General features: G+C 52.7%; 1 protein-coding gene across 2 annotated transcripts in view; it reads right to left on the bottom strand.

The window, feature by feature from the left end:
- Positions 1 to 754: 754 nt before the first annotated feature.
- The window catches only part of LOC122548191 (uncharacterized), a 91,863-nt gene continuing 80,204 nt past the window's right edge, over positions 755 to 12,413 (bottom strand). For both annotated transcript variants that reach the window (XM_087978806.1, XM_087978807.1), the window contains exons 8-9: positions 3,145 to 3,378; positions 755 to 1,510 (exon numbers count right to left, since the gene is read on the bottom strand). In XM_087978806.1, coding sequence (XP_087834932.1) covers positions 1,459 to 1,510; positions 3,145 to 3,378 — 286 coding nt within the window. In that variant the 3' untranslated portion in view covers positions 755 to 1,458. The remainder of the gene's footprint in view (positions 1,511 to 3,144; positions 3,379 to 12,413) is intronic.

Below are 12,413 nucleotides of genomic sequence, written 5' to 3'. Positions count from 1 at the left end.
CTCACTGACCCCCTCCCACCATGTCCCCTCCCTCACTGATCCCCTCCCCCATGTTTCCCTTCCTGCCTGACCCCCTCCCCCCATGACCCCCTCCTTCCCTGACCCCTCCCCCATGTTCCCCTTCCTCACTGACCCCCTCCCCCTATGTTCCCCTCCCTGACCCCCTCCCCCATGTCCCCCTCCCTCACTGACCCCCTCCCCAATGTCCTCCTCCCTAACTGACCCCCTCCCCACATGTCCCCCTCCCTCCCTGACCCCCTCCCCCCATGTCCCCCTCCCTCACTGACCCCCTCCCCCCATGTTCCCCTCCCTCCCTGACCCCCTCCCCAATGTCCCCTTCCCTAACTGACCCCCTCCCCCCCATGTCCCCCTCCCTCCCTGACCCCCTCCCCAATGTCCCCCTCCCTAACTGACCCCCTCCCCACATGTCCCCCTCCCTCCCTGACCCCCTCCCCCCATGTCCCCCTCCCTCACTGACCCCCTCCCCCCATGTTCCCCTCCCTCCCTGACCCCCTCCCCAATGTCCCCTTCCCTAACTGACCCCCTCCCCACATGTTCCCCTCCCTCCCTGACCCCCTCCCACGATGTCCCCTCCCTCACTGACCCCCTCCCCCTATGTTACCCCTCTCTTATTGTCTCCCTCCCACCATGTCCCCTCCCTCACTGACACCCTCCTCCCATGTCCCATCCGTCACCGACGCCCCCCCCCGCCCGACATTCCCAGGGTGTGAGGGATGACACAGGAACTTTCCAAGCGATTAAGAAGTTTTATTGATGAATTGTGAGGGAATTACAGAGTGGGGGGGAGGAGGGAGGGTTTTCCCACACAAATTAACACAGAGCCAGTCTCCCACCCACCAACCCCATCCCCGCCATCAGTCAGCCCCCGAGAGAGAGACAGACAGACAGACAGACAGACAGAGACAGAGAGAGGGTCTCCAGAACATGAACCCTGCGTTTTATCCCAATCCGACAGGATATGACCCACATCATCCTCCCACTTCCCCACTCCCTCCATCAACTCACAAGGAGACCCCTGTGTTTTCCCCCCTCCCCCCCACCCTGTGAAGTCAGGAGCAGGCTCCTTCCCTGTGAGTATGTGACAGGATTAGAGGAGGGTGCTGAGATCCAGTGACTGGTCTGGCTGTTGTTCAGGCTGCACAGAGCTGTCCTGAAGACCTGAGGATGTTCAGACACTGAGTGTATGTGGGGGAAGGATCCCTTAATGTCAGGACCCTCACGAGAAACACTGTCTCAGGCAGCGTGACAGACTGAATGCAGGAAAAGGGAGGTGGGGGTTAGGATCACTTGGCTTCCTGTGGGTGTGTTGTGAGATTGTGTGTTAGTCAGGAGGACGGGGAGGATTAAGAAGAAAGCAGAGTTTAGAGGGAGGCCCCGGAATCTTCATTCCCATTCCAGCGTCATTCCGGCCTCAATATCCCAGCTCCGTCTGCGCAATCACGGGATGGGGCAGTCGGGAAATCCAATGCTCTCAAACCAGATTTCGAAACTGCAATTGAAATGGAGAAAGGGTTAGCCCGAGAGACTCTGCAGGACAGTCTGTGCCAATCCATGCACAAACCAGATTGCGGCTCCACTCACCCACCCTCCTTCCCTATGGGAAGGCCAAAGGCAATGGAATTAATGGGCCACAGCATCAGTGAGAGCAGGACACGGGGCTGTGCAGTGTCTAACAAATCCTTTCCCAGCTGTTTCCTGCCACCAAACATCTCTCCAGAGTCCATCTCGACAATATCTCACCCTCCATCACCCTGACTGCAGATAGCTCAGCATTATAACACTTACACCATCACACTTACACATTCAAACACTCAGACTCACACACTCTCTCTTTCACAGACACACAAACATCTCACAATTACACACACACACACAAATACACTGTCATGCTGACATACACACACTTGTGTTTACACACACACACACTCACATTTACATACTCATACTTACACACACACTTATGCACACACTGGCACATGAATGAACTCACACACATTCTCATACTGACACATTCATACTCAAACACACTCAAGCCCACACACAGACACACACACACATATAAGCATGCTTACACAGATTCACACAAGCATAAAGACACATGCATATGCACACTTACACACACAAACTCGCTCTCTCTCACAAACATTCACACTTACACACTCACAAACACACACACCCTCTCACACATTCTCTCTCACACACAAACTCCAACACTTTCTACAGACACACTCATACACACACTTACACTCAGGCTCACTCAAACACTCACACACACAAACATATTCTCTCTCCCCATCAAACCATCGCCAAATACAAAACCCCATCAAACCATCACCAAATACCAGCTCCACCAAATAAAACTATCACCAAATTCCAACCCCCCCATTAAACGGTCACCAAATACCAACCCCCATCAAACTGTCACCAAATACCAACACCCCCAACAAACCATCACCAAATACCAACCCCCATTAAACCATCACCAAAAACAAATTCCCCATCAAATATCACCAAATAACAACACCCCATCAGACCGTCATCAAATACCAACCACCCCATCAAACCATCGCCAAATATCAATCCCCACCAAACCATCACCAAATACTAAACCCCCATCAAACCATCACCAAATAACATGCCCCCACCAAACCATCACCAAATACTAAACCCCCATCAAACCATCACCAAATAACATGCCCCCATCAAACCATTGCCAAATACCAACCTGTCCATCAAACTGTCACTAAATACCAATGCCCCATTAAACCATCATCAAATACCAACCCTGCCATCACACATACGCACCCACAAACACACAAACCCTCTCACACATTCTCTCTCACATACAAACCCCAACACTCTTTCATACAGACACACTCATACACACACTTACACTCAGGCTCACACTTACACTCAGACTCACACAAACACTCACACACACACAAACACACTCTCTCTCTTCATCAAACCGTCACCAAATACCAATCCCCCATCAAACTGTCACCAAATAACAATTTCCCGTGAAACCATCACCAAATACAAAACCCCCATCAAACCATCACCAAGTTCCAACCAACCCAAACATTCCTCTACTCCTTGCTGTGGGACAGTCCATTCTCTCACCTCCTCCTGCTCTTTTGCCACCCAGCATTCCTCTTTGGATGTTTTCCCACTCGGAAATTGTTCGGTCGCTCGGTCACCTCATCACCAAAAACTGACTCCAAATCACTTATAGGGGTTGGGAGAATCTGATTCTTGCATGGGGGTGGAAATGGCATCCGAGAGCGCTGTTTATTTGGATTTCTGTTTTTGTTTCCACATCCGTTTCCATTTCTGTTTCCGTTTCCTTTCCTGTTCCTGAGAAAGAGAAGGGGAGAGAGATATTGTCATTCTCCTTCTCACAGAGAGGGACTGACAGAGAGAGACCCTCAGAGAGAGTGAGGGACTGACAGAGAGAGACCCTCAGAGATAGTGAGGGACTGACAGAGAGACCCTCAGAGATAGTGAGGGACTGACAGAGAGACCCTCTGAGATAGTGAGGGACTGACAGAGAGAGACCCTCAGAGAGAGTGAGGGACGGACAGAGGGACCCTCAGAGATATTGAGGGACTGACAGAGAGAGACCCTCAGAGATAGTGAGGGACTGACAGAGAGACCCTCAGAGATAGTGAGGGACTGACAGAGAGAGACCCTCAGAGAGAGTGAGGGACGGACAGAGGGACCCTCAGAGATATTGAGGGACTGACAGAGAGAGACCCTCAGAGATAGTGAGGGACTGACAGAGAGAACCTCAGAGATAGTGAGGGACTGACAGAGAGACCCTCAGAGATAGTGAGGGAATGACAGAGAGAGACCCTCAGAGATAGTGAGGGACTGACAGAGGGACCCTCAGAGATAGTGAGGGACTGAGAGAGAGACACTCAGAGATAGTGAGGGACTGACAGAGAGACCCTCACAGATAGTGAGGGACTGACAGAGAGACCTTCAGAGATAGTGAGGGAACGACAGAGAGAGACCCTCAGAGATAGTGAGGGACTGACAGAGAGAGACCCTCAGAGATAGTGAGGGACTGACAGAGGGACCCTCAGAGATAGTGAGGGACTGACAGAGGGACCTCAGAGATAGTGAGGGAGAGACAGAGGGGCCCTCAGAGATACTGAGGGACTGACAGAGGGATCCTCAGAGATAGTGAGGGACTGACAGCGAGATCCTCAGAGATAGTGAGGGACTGATAGAGAGACACTCAGAGATAGTGAGGGAGAGACAGAGTGACGCATGGAGATAGTGAGGGACTGACAGAGGGACCCTCAGAGATAGTGAGGGACTGACAGAGGAACCCTCAGAGATAGTGAGGGACTGACAGAGAGAGACTCTCAGAGAGAGTGAGGGACTGACAGAGGGACCCTCAGATGTAGTGAGGGACTGACAGAGCGAGACCCTCAGAGATAGTGAGGAACTGACAGAGGGACCCTCAGAGATAGTGAGGGACTGACAGAGCGAGACCGTCAGAGATAGTGAGGGACTGACAGAGGGACCCTCAGAGATAGTGAGGGACTGACAGAGGGACCCTCAGAGATAGTGAGGGAGACACAGAGTGACGCATGGAGATAGTGAGGGACTGACAGAGGGACCCTCAGAGATAGTGAGGGAGAGACAGAGAGAGAGCCTCAGAGATAGTGAGGGACATACAGAGAGACCCTCAGCGATACTGAGGGACTGACAGAGAGACCCTCAGTGATAGTGAGGGACTGACAGAGGGACCATCAGAAATACTGAGGGACGGACAGAGAGACCCTCAGAGATAGTGAGGGAATGACAGAGAGATCCTCAGAGATAGTGAGGGACTGACAGAGAGACCCTCAGAGATAGTGAGGGACTGACAGAGGGTCCTCAGAGATAGTGAGGGACTTACAGAGAGACCCTCAGAGATAGTGAGGGACTGACAGAGAGACCCTCAGAGATAGTGAGGGACTGACAGAGCGACGCATGGAGATAGTGAGGGACTGACAAAGGGACCCTAAGAGATAGTGAGGGACTGACAGAGAGACCCTCAGAGATAGTGAGGGACTGATAGAGGGACCCTCAGAGATAGTGAGGGACTGACAGAGGGACCCACAGAGATAGTGAGGGAGAGACAGAGTGACGCATGGAGATAGTGAGGGACTGACAGAGGGACCCTAAGAGATAGTGAGGGACTGACAGAGAGATCCTCAGAGATAGTGAGGGAGAGACAGTGGGACCTTCAGAGATAGTGAGGGACTGACAGAGAGACCCTCAGAGATAGTGAGGGACTGACAGAGAGAGGCCCTCAGAGATAGTGAGGGACTGACAGAGAGAGACCCTCAGAGATAGTGAGGGAGAGACAGAGGGACCTCAGAGATAGTGAGGGAGAGACAGAGGGACCCTCAGAGATCGTGAGGTACTGACAGAGGGACCCTCAGAGCTAGTGAGGGACTGACAGAGGGACCCTCAGAGATAGTGAGGGACTGACAGAGCGAGACCCTCAGAGATAGTGAGGAAATAACAGAGGGACCCTCAGAGATAGTGAGGGAGAGACAGAGTGACGCATGGAGATAGGGAGGGACTGAAAGAGGGACCCTCAGAGATAGTGATGGACTGACAGAGAGACCTGCAGAGATAGTGAGGGACTGACAGAGAGACCCTCAGAGATAGTGAGGGAGAGACAGAGTGACGCATGGCGATAGTGAGGAACAGACAGAGGGACCCTCAGAGATATTGAGGGACTGACACAGAGAGAGCCTCAGAGATAGTGAGGGACTGACTCAGAGAGACCCTCAGAGATAGTGAGGGACTGACAGAGAGAGAGCCTCAGAGATAGTGAGGGACTGACAGAGAGAGACCCACAGAGATAGTGAGGGACTGACAGAGAGATCCTCAGAGATAGTGAGGGACTGACAGAGAGACCCTCAGTGATAGTGAGGGACTGACAGAGGGACCCTCTGAGATAGTGAGGGACTGACAGAGGGACCCTCAGAGATAGTGAGGGACTGACAGAGAGACGCTCAGAGATAGTGAGGGAGAGACAGAGGGACCCTCAGAGATAGTGAGGGACTGATAGAGAGACCCTCAGAGATAGTGTGGGACTGACAGAGGGATCCTCAGAGATAGTGAGGGACTGACAGAGAGACCCTCAGAGAGAGTGAGGGAGAGACAGAGGGACCCACAGAGATAGTGAGGGTCTGACAGAGAGACCCTCAGAGATAGTGTGGGACTGACAGAGAGACCCTCAGTGATAGTGAGGGACTGACAGAGGGACCCTCAGAGATAGTGTGGGACTGACAGAGAGACCCTCAGAGATAGTGAGGGACTGACAGAGAGAGACTGTCAGAGATAGTGAGGGACTGACAGAGGGACCCTCAGAGATAGTGAGGGACTGACAGAGAGACCCTCAGAGATAGTGAGGGACTGACAGAGAGACCCTCAGAGATAGTGAGGGAACGACAGAGAGAGACCCTCAGAGATAGTGAGGGACTGACAGAGAGACCCTCAGAGATAGTGAGGGACTGACAGAGGGATCTTCAGAGATAGTGAGGGACTGACAGAGAGACCCTCAGAGATAGTGAGGGACTGACAGAGAGAGACCCTCAGAGATAGTGAGTGACTGACAGAGAGAGATCCTCAGAGATAGTGAGGAACTGACAGAGAGAGACCCTCAGAGATAGTGAGGGACTGACAGAGAGACCCTCAGAGATAGTGAGGGTCTGACAGAGAGACCCTCAGAGATAGTGTGGGACTGACAGAGAGACCCTCAGTGATAGTGAGGGACTGACAGAGGGACCCTCAGAGATGGTGTGGGACTGACAGAGAGACCCTCAGAGATAGTGAGGGACTGACAGAGAGAGACTGTCAGAGATAGTGAGGGACTGACAGAGGGACCCTCAGAGATAGTGAGGGACTGACAGAGAGACCCTCAGAGATAGTGAGGGACTGACAGAGAGACCCTCAGAGATAGTGTGGGACTGACAGAGGGATCTTCAGAGATAGTGAGGGACTGACAGAGAGACCCTCAGAGATAGTGAGGGACTGACAGAGAGAGACCCTCAGAGATAGTGAGTGACTGACAGAGAGAGATCCTCAGAGATAGTGAGGGACTGACAGAGAGAGACCCTCAGAGATAGTGAGGGACTGACAGAGAGAGACCCTCAGAGATAGTGAGGGACTGACAGGGAGACCCTCAGAGATAGTGAGGGACTGACAGAGGGACCCTCATAGATAGTGAGGAACTGACAGAGAGACCCTCAGAGATAGTGAGGTACTGACAGAGAGACCCTCAGAGATAGTGAGGGACTGACAGAGAGACCCTCAGAGCTAGTGAGGGACTGACAGAGTGAGACCCTCAGAGATAGTGAGGGAACGGCAGAGAGAGACCCTCAGAGATAGTGAGGGAGAGACAGAGGGACCCTCAGAGATAGTGAGGTACTGACAGAGGGACCCTCAGAGCTAGTGAGGGAGAGACAGAGTGACGCATGGAGATAGGGAGGGACTGACAGAGGGACCCTCAGAGATAGTTTTGGAGAGACAGAGTGACGCATGGCGATAGTGAGGGACAGACAGAGGGACCCTCAGAGATAGTGAGGGACTGAGAGAGAGACCTTCAGAGATAGTGTGGGACTGACAGAGGGACACTCAGAGATAGTGAGGGACTGACAGAGAGAGAGCCTCAGAGATAGTGAGGGACTGACAGAGAGACCCTAAGAGATAGTGAGGGACTGACAGAGAGATCCTCAGAGATAGTGAGGGACGGACAGAGAGACCCTCAGTGATAGTGAGGGACTGACAGAGGGACCCTCAGAGATAGTGAGGGACTGACAGAGGGACCCTCAGAGATAGTGAGGGAACGACAGAGAGAGACCCTCAGAGAGAGTAAGGGACTGACAGAGGGACCCTCAGAGATAGTGAGGGACTGACAGAGACCCTCAGAGATAGTGAGGGACTGACAGAGAGACCCACAGCGATAGTGAGGGAGAGACAGAGGGACCCTCAGAGATAGTGAGGGACTGACAGAGAGACCCTCAGTGATAGTGAGGGACAGACAGAGGGACCCTCAGAGATAGTGAGGGACTGACAGAGAGACCCTCAGAGATAGTGAGGGACTGACAGAGGGACCTTCAGAGATAGAGAGGGACTGACAGAGAGGCCCTCAGAGATAGTGAGGGATCGACAGAGAGAGACCCTCAGAGATAGTGAGGGACTGACAGAGAGAGACCCTCAGAGATAGTGAGGGACTGAGAGAGAGACCCTCAGAGATAGTGAGGGAATGACAGAGAGACCCTCAGAGATAGTGAGGGACTGACAGAGAGACCATCAGAGATAGTGAGGGACTGACAGAGAGACCCTCAGAGATAGTGAGGGATCGACAGAGAGAGACCCTCAGAGATAGTGAGGGACTGACAGAGAGACCCTCAGAGATAGTGAGGGACTGACAGAGGGACCTTCAGAGATAGAGAGGGACTGACAGAGAGACCATCAGAGATGGTGAGGGACTGACAGAGAGACCCTCAGAGATAGTGAGGGATCGACAGAGAGAGACCCTCAGTGATAGTGAGGGATCGACAGAGAGAGACCCTCAGAGATAGTGAGGGACTGACAGAGGGACCTTCAGAGATAGTGAGGGACTGACAGAGAGACCATCAGAGATAGTGAGGGACTGACAGAGAGACCCTCAGAGATAGTGAGGGATCGACAGAGAGAGACCCTCAGAGATAGTGAGGGACTGACAGAGAGAGACCCTCAGAGATAGTGAGGGACTGAGAGAGAGACCCTCAGAGATAGTGAGGGACTGACAGAGGGATCCTCAGAGATATGAGGGACTGAGAGAGATACCCTCAGAGATAGTGAGGGACTGATAGAGAGACCCTCAGAGATAGTGAGGGAGAGACAGAGAGAGACCCTCAGAGAAAGTGAGGGACTGACAGAGGGACCCTCAGAGATAGTGAGGGACTGACAGAGAGAGACCCTCAGAGATATTGAGGGACTGACAGACAGAGACCCTCAGAGATAGTGAGGGACTGACAGAGAGACCCTCAGAGATAGTGATGGACTGACAGAGGGATCCTCAGAGATAGTGAGGGACTGACAGAGAGAGACCCTCAGAGATAGTGAGGGACTGACAGAGAGACCCTCAGAAATAGTGAGGGTAGGACAGAGAGAACCTCAGAGATAGTGAGGGACTGACAGAGAGAACCTCAGAGATAGTGAGGAACTGACAGAGGGACCCTCATAGATAGTGAGGAACTGACAGAGAGACCCTCAGAGATAATGAGGGACTGACAAAGAGACCCTCAGAGATAGTGTGGGACTGACAGAGAGAGACCCTTAGAGATAGTGAGGGACTGACAGAGAGAGACCCTCAGAGATAGTGAGGGACTGACAGAGGGACCCGCAGAGATAGTGAGGGAGAGACAGAGGGACCCTCAGAGATAGTGAGGGAGAGACAGAGGAACCCTCAGAGATAGTGAGGGACTGACAGAGGGACCCTCAGAGATAGTGAGGGAGAGACAGAGTGACGCATGGCGATAGTGAGGGACTGACAGAGAGACCCTCAGAGATAGTGAGGGACTGACAGAGAGAGACCATCAGAGATAGTGAGTGACTGACAGAGAGAGATCCTCAGAGATAGTGAGGGACTGACAGAGAGAGACCCTCAGAGATAGTGAGGGACTGACAGAGAGAGACCCTCAGAGATAGCGAGGGACTGACAGGGAGACCCTCAGAGATAGTGAGGGACAGAAAGAGGGACCCTCATAGGTAGTGAGGAACTGACAGAGAGACCCTCAGAGATAGAGAGGTACCGACAGAGAGACCCTCAGAGATAGTGAGGGACTGACAGAGAGACCCTCAGAGATAGTGAGGGACTGACAGAGAGACCGTAAGAGATAGTGAGGGACTGACAGAGAGACCCTCAGAGCTAGTGAGGGACTGACAGAGTGAGACCCTCAGAGATAGTGAGGGAACGGCAGAGAGAGACCCTCAGAGATAGTGAGGTACTGACAGAGGGACCCTCAGAGCTACTGAGGGAGAGACAGAGTGACGCATGGAGATAGGGAGGGACTGACAGAGGGACCCTCAGAGATAGTTTTGGAGAGACAGAGTGACGCATGGCGATAGTGAGGGACAGACAGAGGGACCCTCAGAGATAGTGAGGGACTGACAGAGAGACCTTCAGAGATAGTGTGGGACTGACAGAGGGACACTCAGAGATAGTGAGGGACTGACAGAGAGAGAGCCTCAGAGATAGTGAGGGACTGACAGAGAGACCCTAAGGGATAATGAGGGACTGACAGAGAGATCCTCAGAGCTAGTGAGGGACGGACAGAGAGACCCTCAGTGATAGTGAGGGACTGACAGAGGGACCCTCAGAGATAGTGAGGGACTGACAGAGCGACCCTCAGAGATAGTGAGGGACTGACAGAGAGACCCTCAGAGATAGTGAGGGATTGACAGAGGGACCCTCAGAGATAGTGAGGGACAGACAGAGGGACCCTCAGAGATAGTGAGGGACTGACAGAGAGACCTTCAGAGATAGTGTGGGACTGACAGAGAGACACTCAGAGATAGTGAGGGACTGACAGAGAGAGAGCCTCAGAGATAGTGAGGGACTGAAAGAGAGACCCTAAGAGATAATGAGGGACTGACAGAGAGATCCTCAGAGATAGTGAGGGACGGACAGAGAGACCCTCAGTGATAGTGAGGGACTGACAGAGGGACCCTCAGAGATAGTGAGGGACTGACAGAGGGACCCTCAGAGATAGTGAGGGAACGACAGAGAGAGACCCTCAGAGACAGTAAGGGACTGACAGAGGGACCCTCAGAGATAGTGAGGGACTGACAGAGAGACCCTCAGAGATAGTGAGGGAGAGACAGAGGGACCCTCAGAGATAGTGAGGGACTGACAGAGAGACCCTCAGAGATAGTGTGGGACTGACAGAGAGACCCTCAGAGATAGTGTGGGACTGACAGAGAGACCCTCAGTGATAGTGAGGGACTGACAGAGGGACCCTCAGAGATAGTGAGGGACTGACAGAGAGACCCTCAGAGATAGTGAGGGACTGACAGAGGGACCTTCAGAGATAGAGAGGGACTGACAGAGGGACCTTCAGAGATAGTGAGGGACTGACAGAGAGACCATCAGAGATAGTGAGGGACTGACAGAGAGACCCTCAGAGATAGTGAGGGATCGACAGAGAGAGACCCTCAGAGATAGTGAGGGACTGACAGAGAGAGACCCTCAGAGATAGTGAGGGATCGACAGAGAGAGACCCTCAGAGATAGTGAGGGACTGACTGAGAGACCCTCAGAGATAGTGAGGGACTGACAGAGGGACCTTCAGAGATAGAGAGGGACTGACAGAGAGACCATCAGAGATGGTGAGGGACTGACAGAGAGACCCTCAGAGATAGTGAGGGATCGACAGAGAGAGACCCTCAGTGATAGTGAGGGATCGACAGAGAGAGACCCTCAGAGATAGTGAGGGACTGACAGAGGGACCTTCAGAGATAGTGAGGGACTGACAGAGAGACTATCAGAGATAGTGAGGGACTGACAGAGAGACCCTCAGAGATAGTGAGGGATCGACAGAGAGAGACCCTCAGAGATAGTGAGGGACTGACAGAGAGAGACCCTCAGAGATAGTGAGGGACTGAGAGAGAGACCCTCAGAGATAGTGAGGGACTGACAGAGGGATCCTCAGAGATATGAGGGACTGAGAGAGATACCCTCAGAGATAGTGAGGGACTGATAGAGAGACCCTCAGAGATAGTGAGGGAGAGACAGAGAGAGACCCTCAGAGATAGTGAGGGACTGACAGAGGGACCCTCAGAGATAGTGAGGGACTGACAGAGAGAGACCCTCAGAGATATTGAGGGACTGACAGACAGAGACCCTCAGAGATAGTGAGGGACTGACAGAGGGATCCTCAGAGATAGTGAGGGACTGACAGAGAGAGACCCTCAGAGATAGTGAGGGACTGACATAGAGACCCTCAGAGATAGTGAGGGACTGAGAGAGAGACCCTCAGTGATAGTGAGGGACTGACAGAGAGACCCTCAGAGATAGTGAGGGACTGACAGAGGGACCCTCAGAGATGGTGAGGGACTGAGAGAGATACCCTCAGAGATAGTGAGGGACTGACAGAGGGATCCTCAGAGATAGTGAGGGACTGACAGAGAGAGACCCTCAGAGATAGTGAGGGTATGACACAGAGAGACCCACAGAGATAGTGAGGGACTGAGAGAGAGACCCTCAGAGATAGTGAGGGACTGACAGAGAGACCCTTAGAGATAGTGAGGGCCTGACAGAGAGACCCTCAGAGATAGTGAGGGACTGAGAGAGATACCCTCAGAGATAGTGATGGACTGACAGAGAGACCCTCA

Source organism: Chiloscyllium plagiosum, unplaced genomic scaffold (genome assembly GCF_037043375.1).
Source record: "Chiloscyllium plagiosum isolate Xiang-an unplaced genomic scaffold, Cpla_swu_hap1 HiC_scaffold_35, whole genome shotgun sequence".
Lineage (NCBI taxonomy): Eukaryota > Metazoa > Chordata > Chondrichthyes > Orectolobiformes > Hemiscylliidae > Chiloscyllium > Chiloscyllium plagiosum.
Note: the sequence above shows the minus strand (reverse complement) of the source record. Positions and strands in the feature narration are given on the sequence as shown.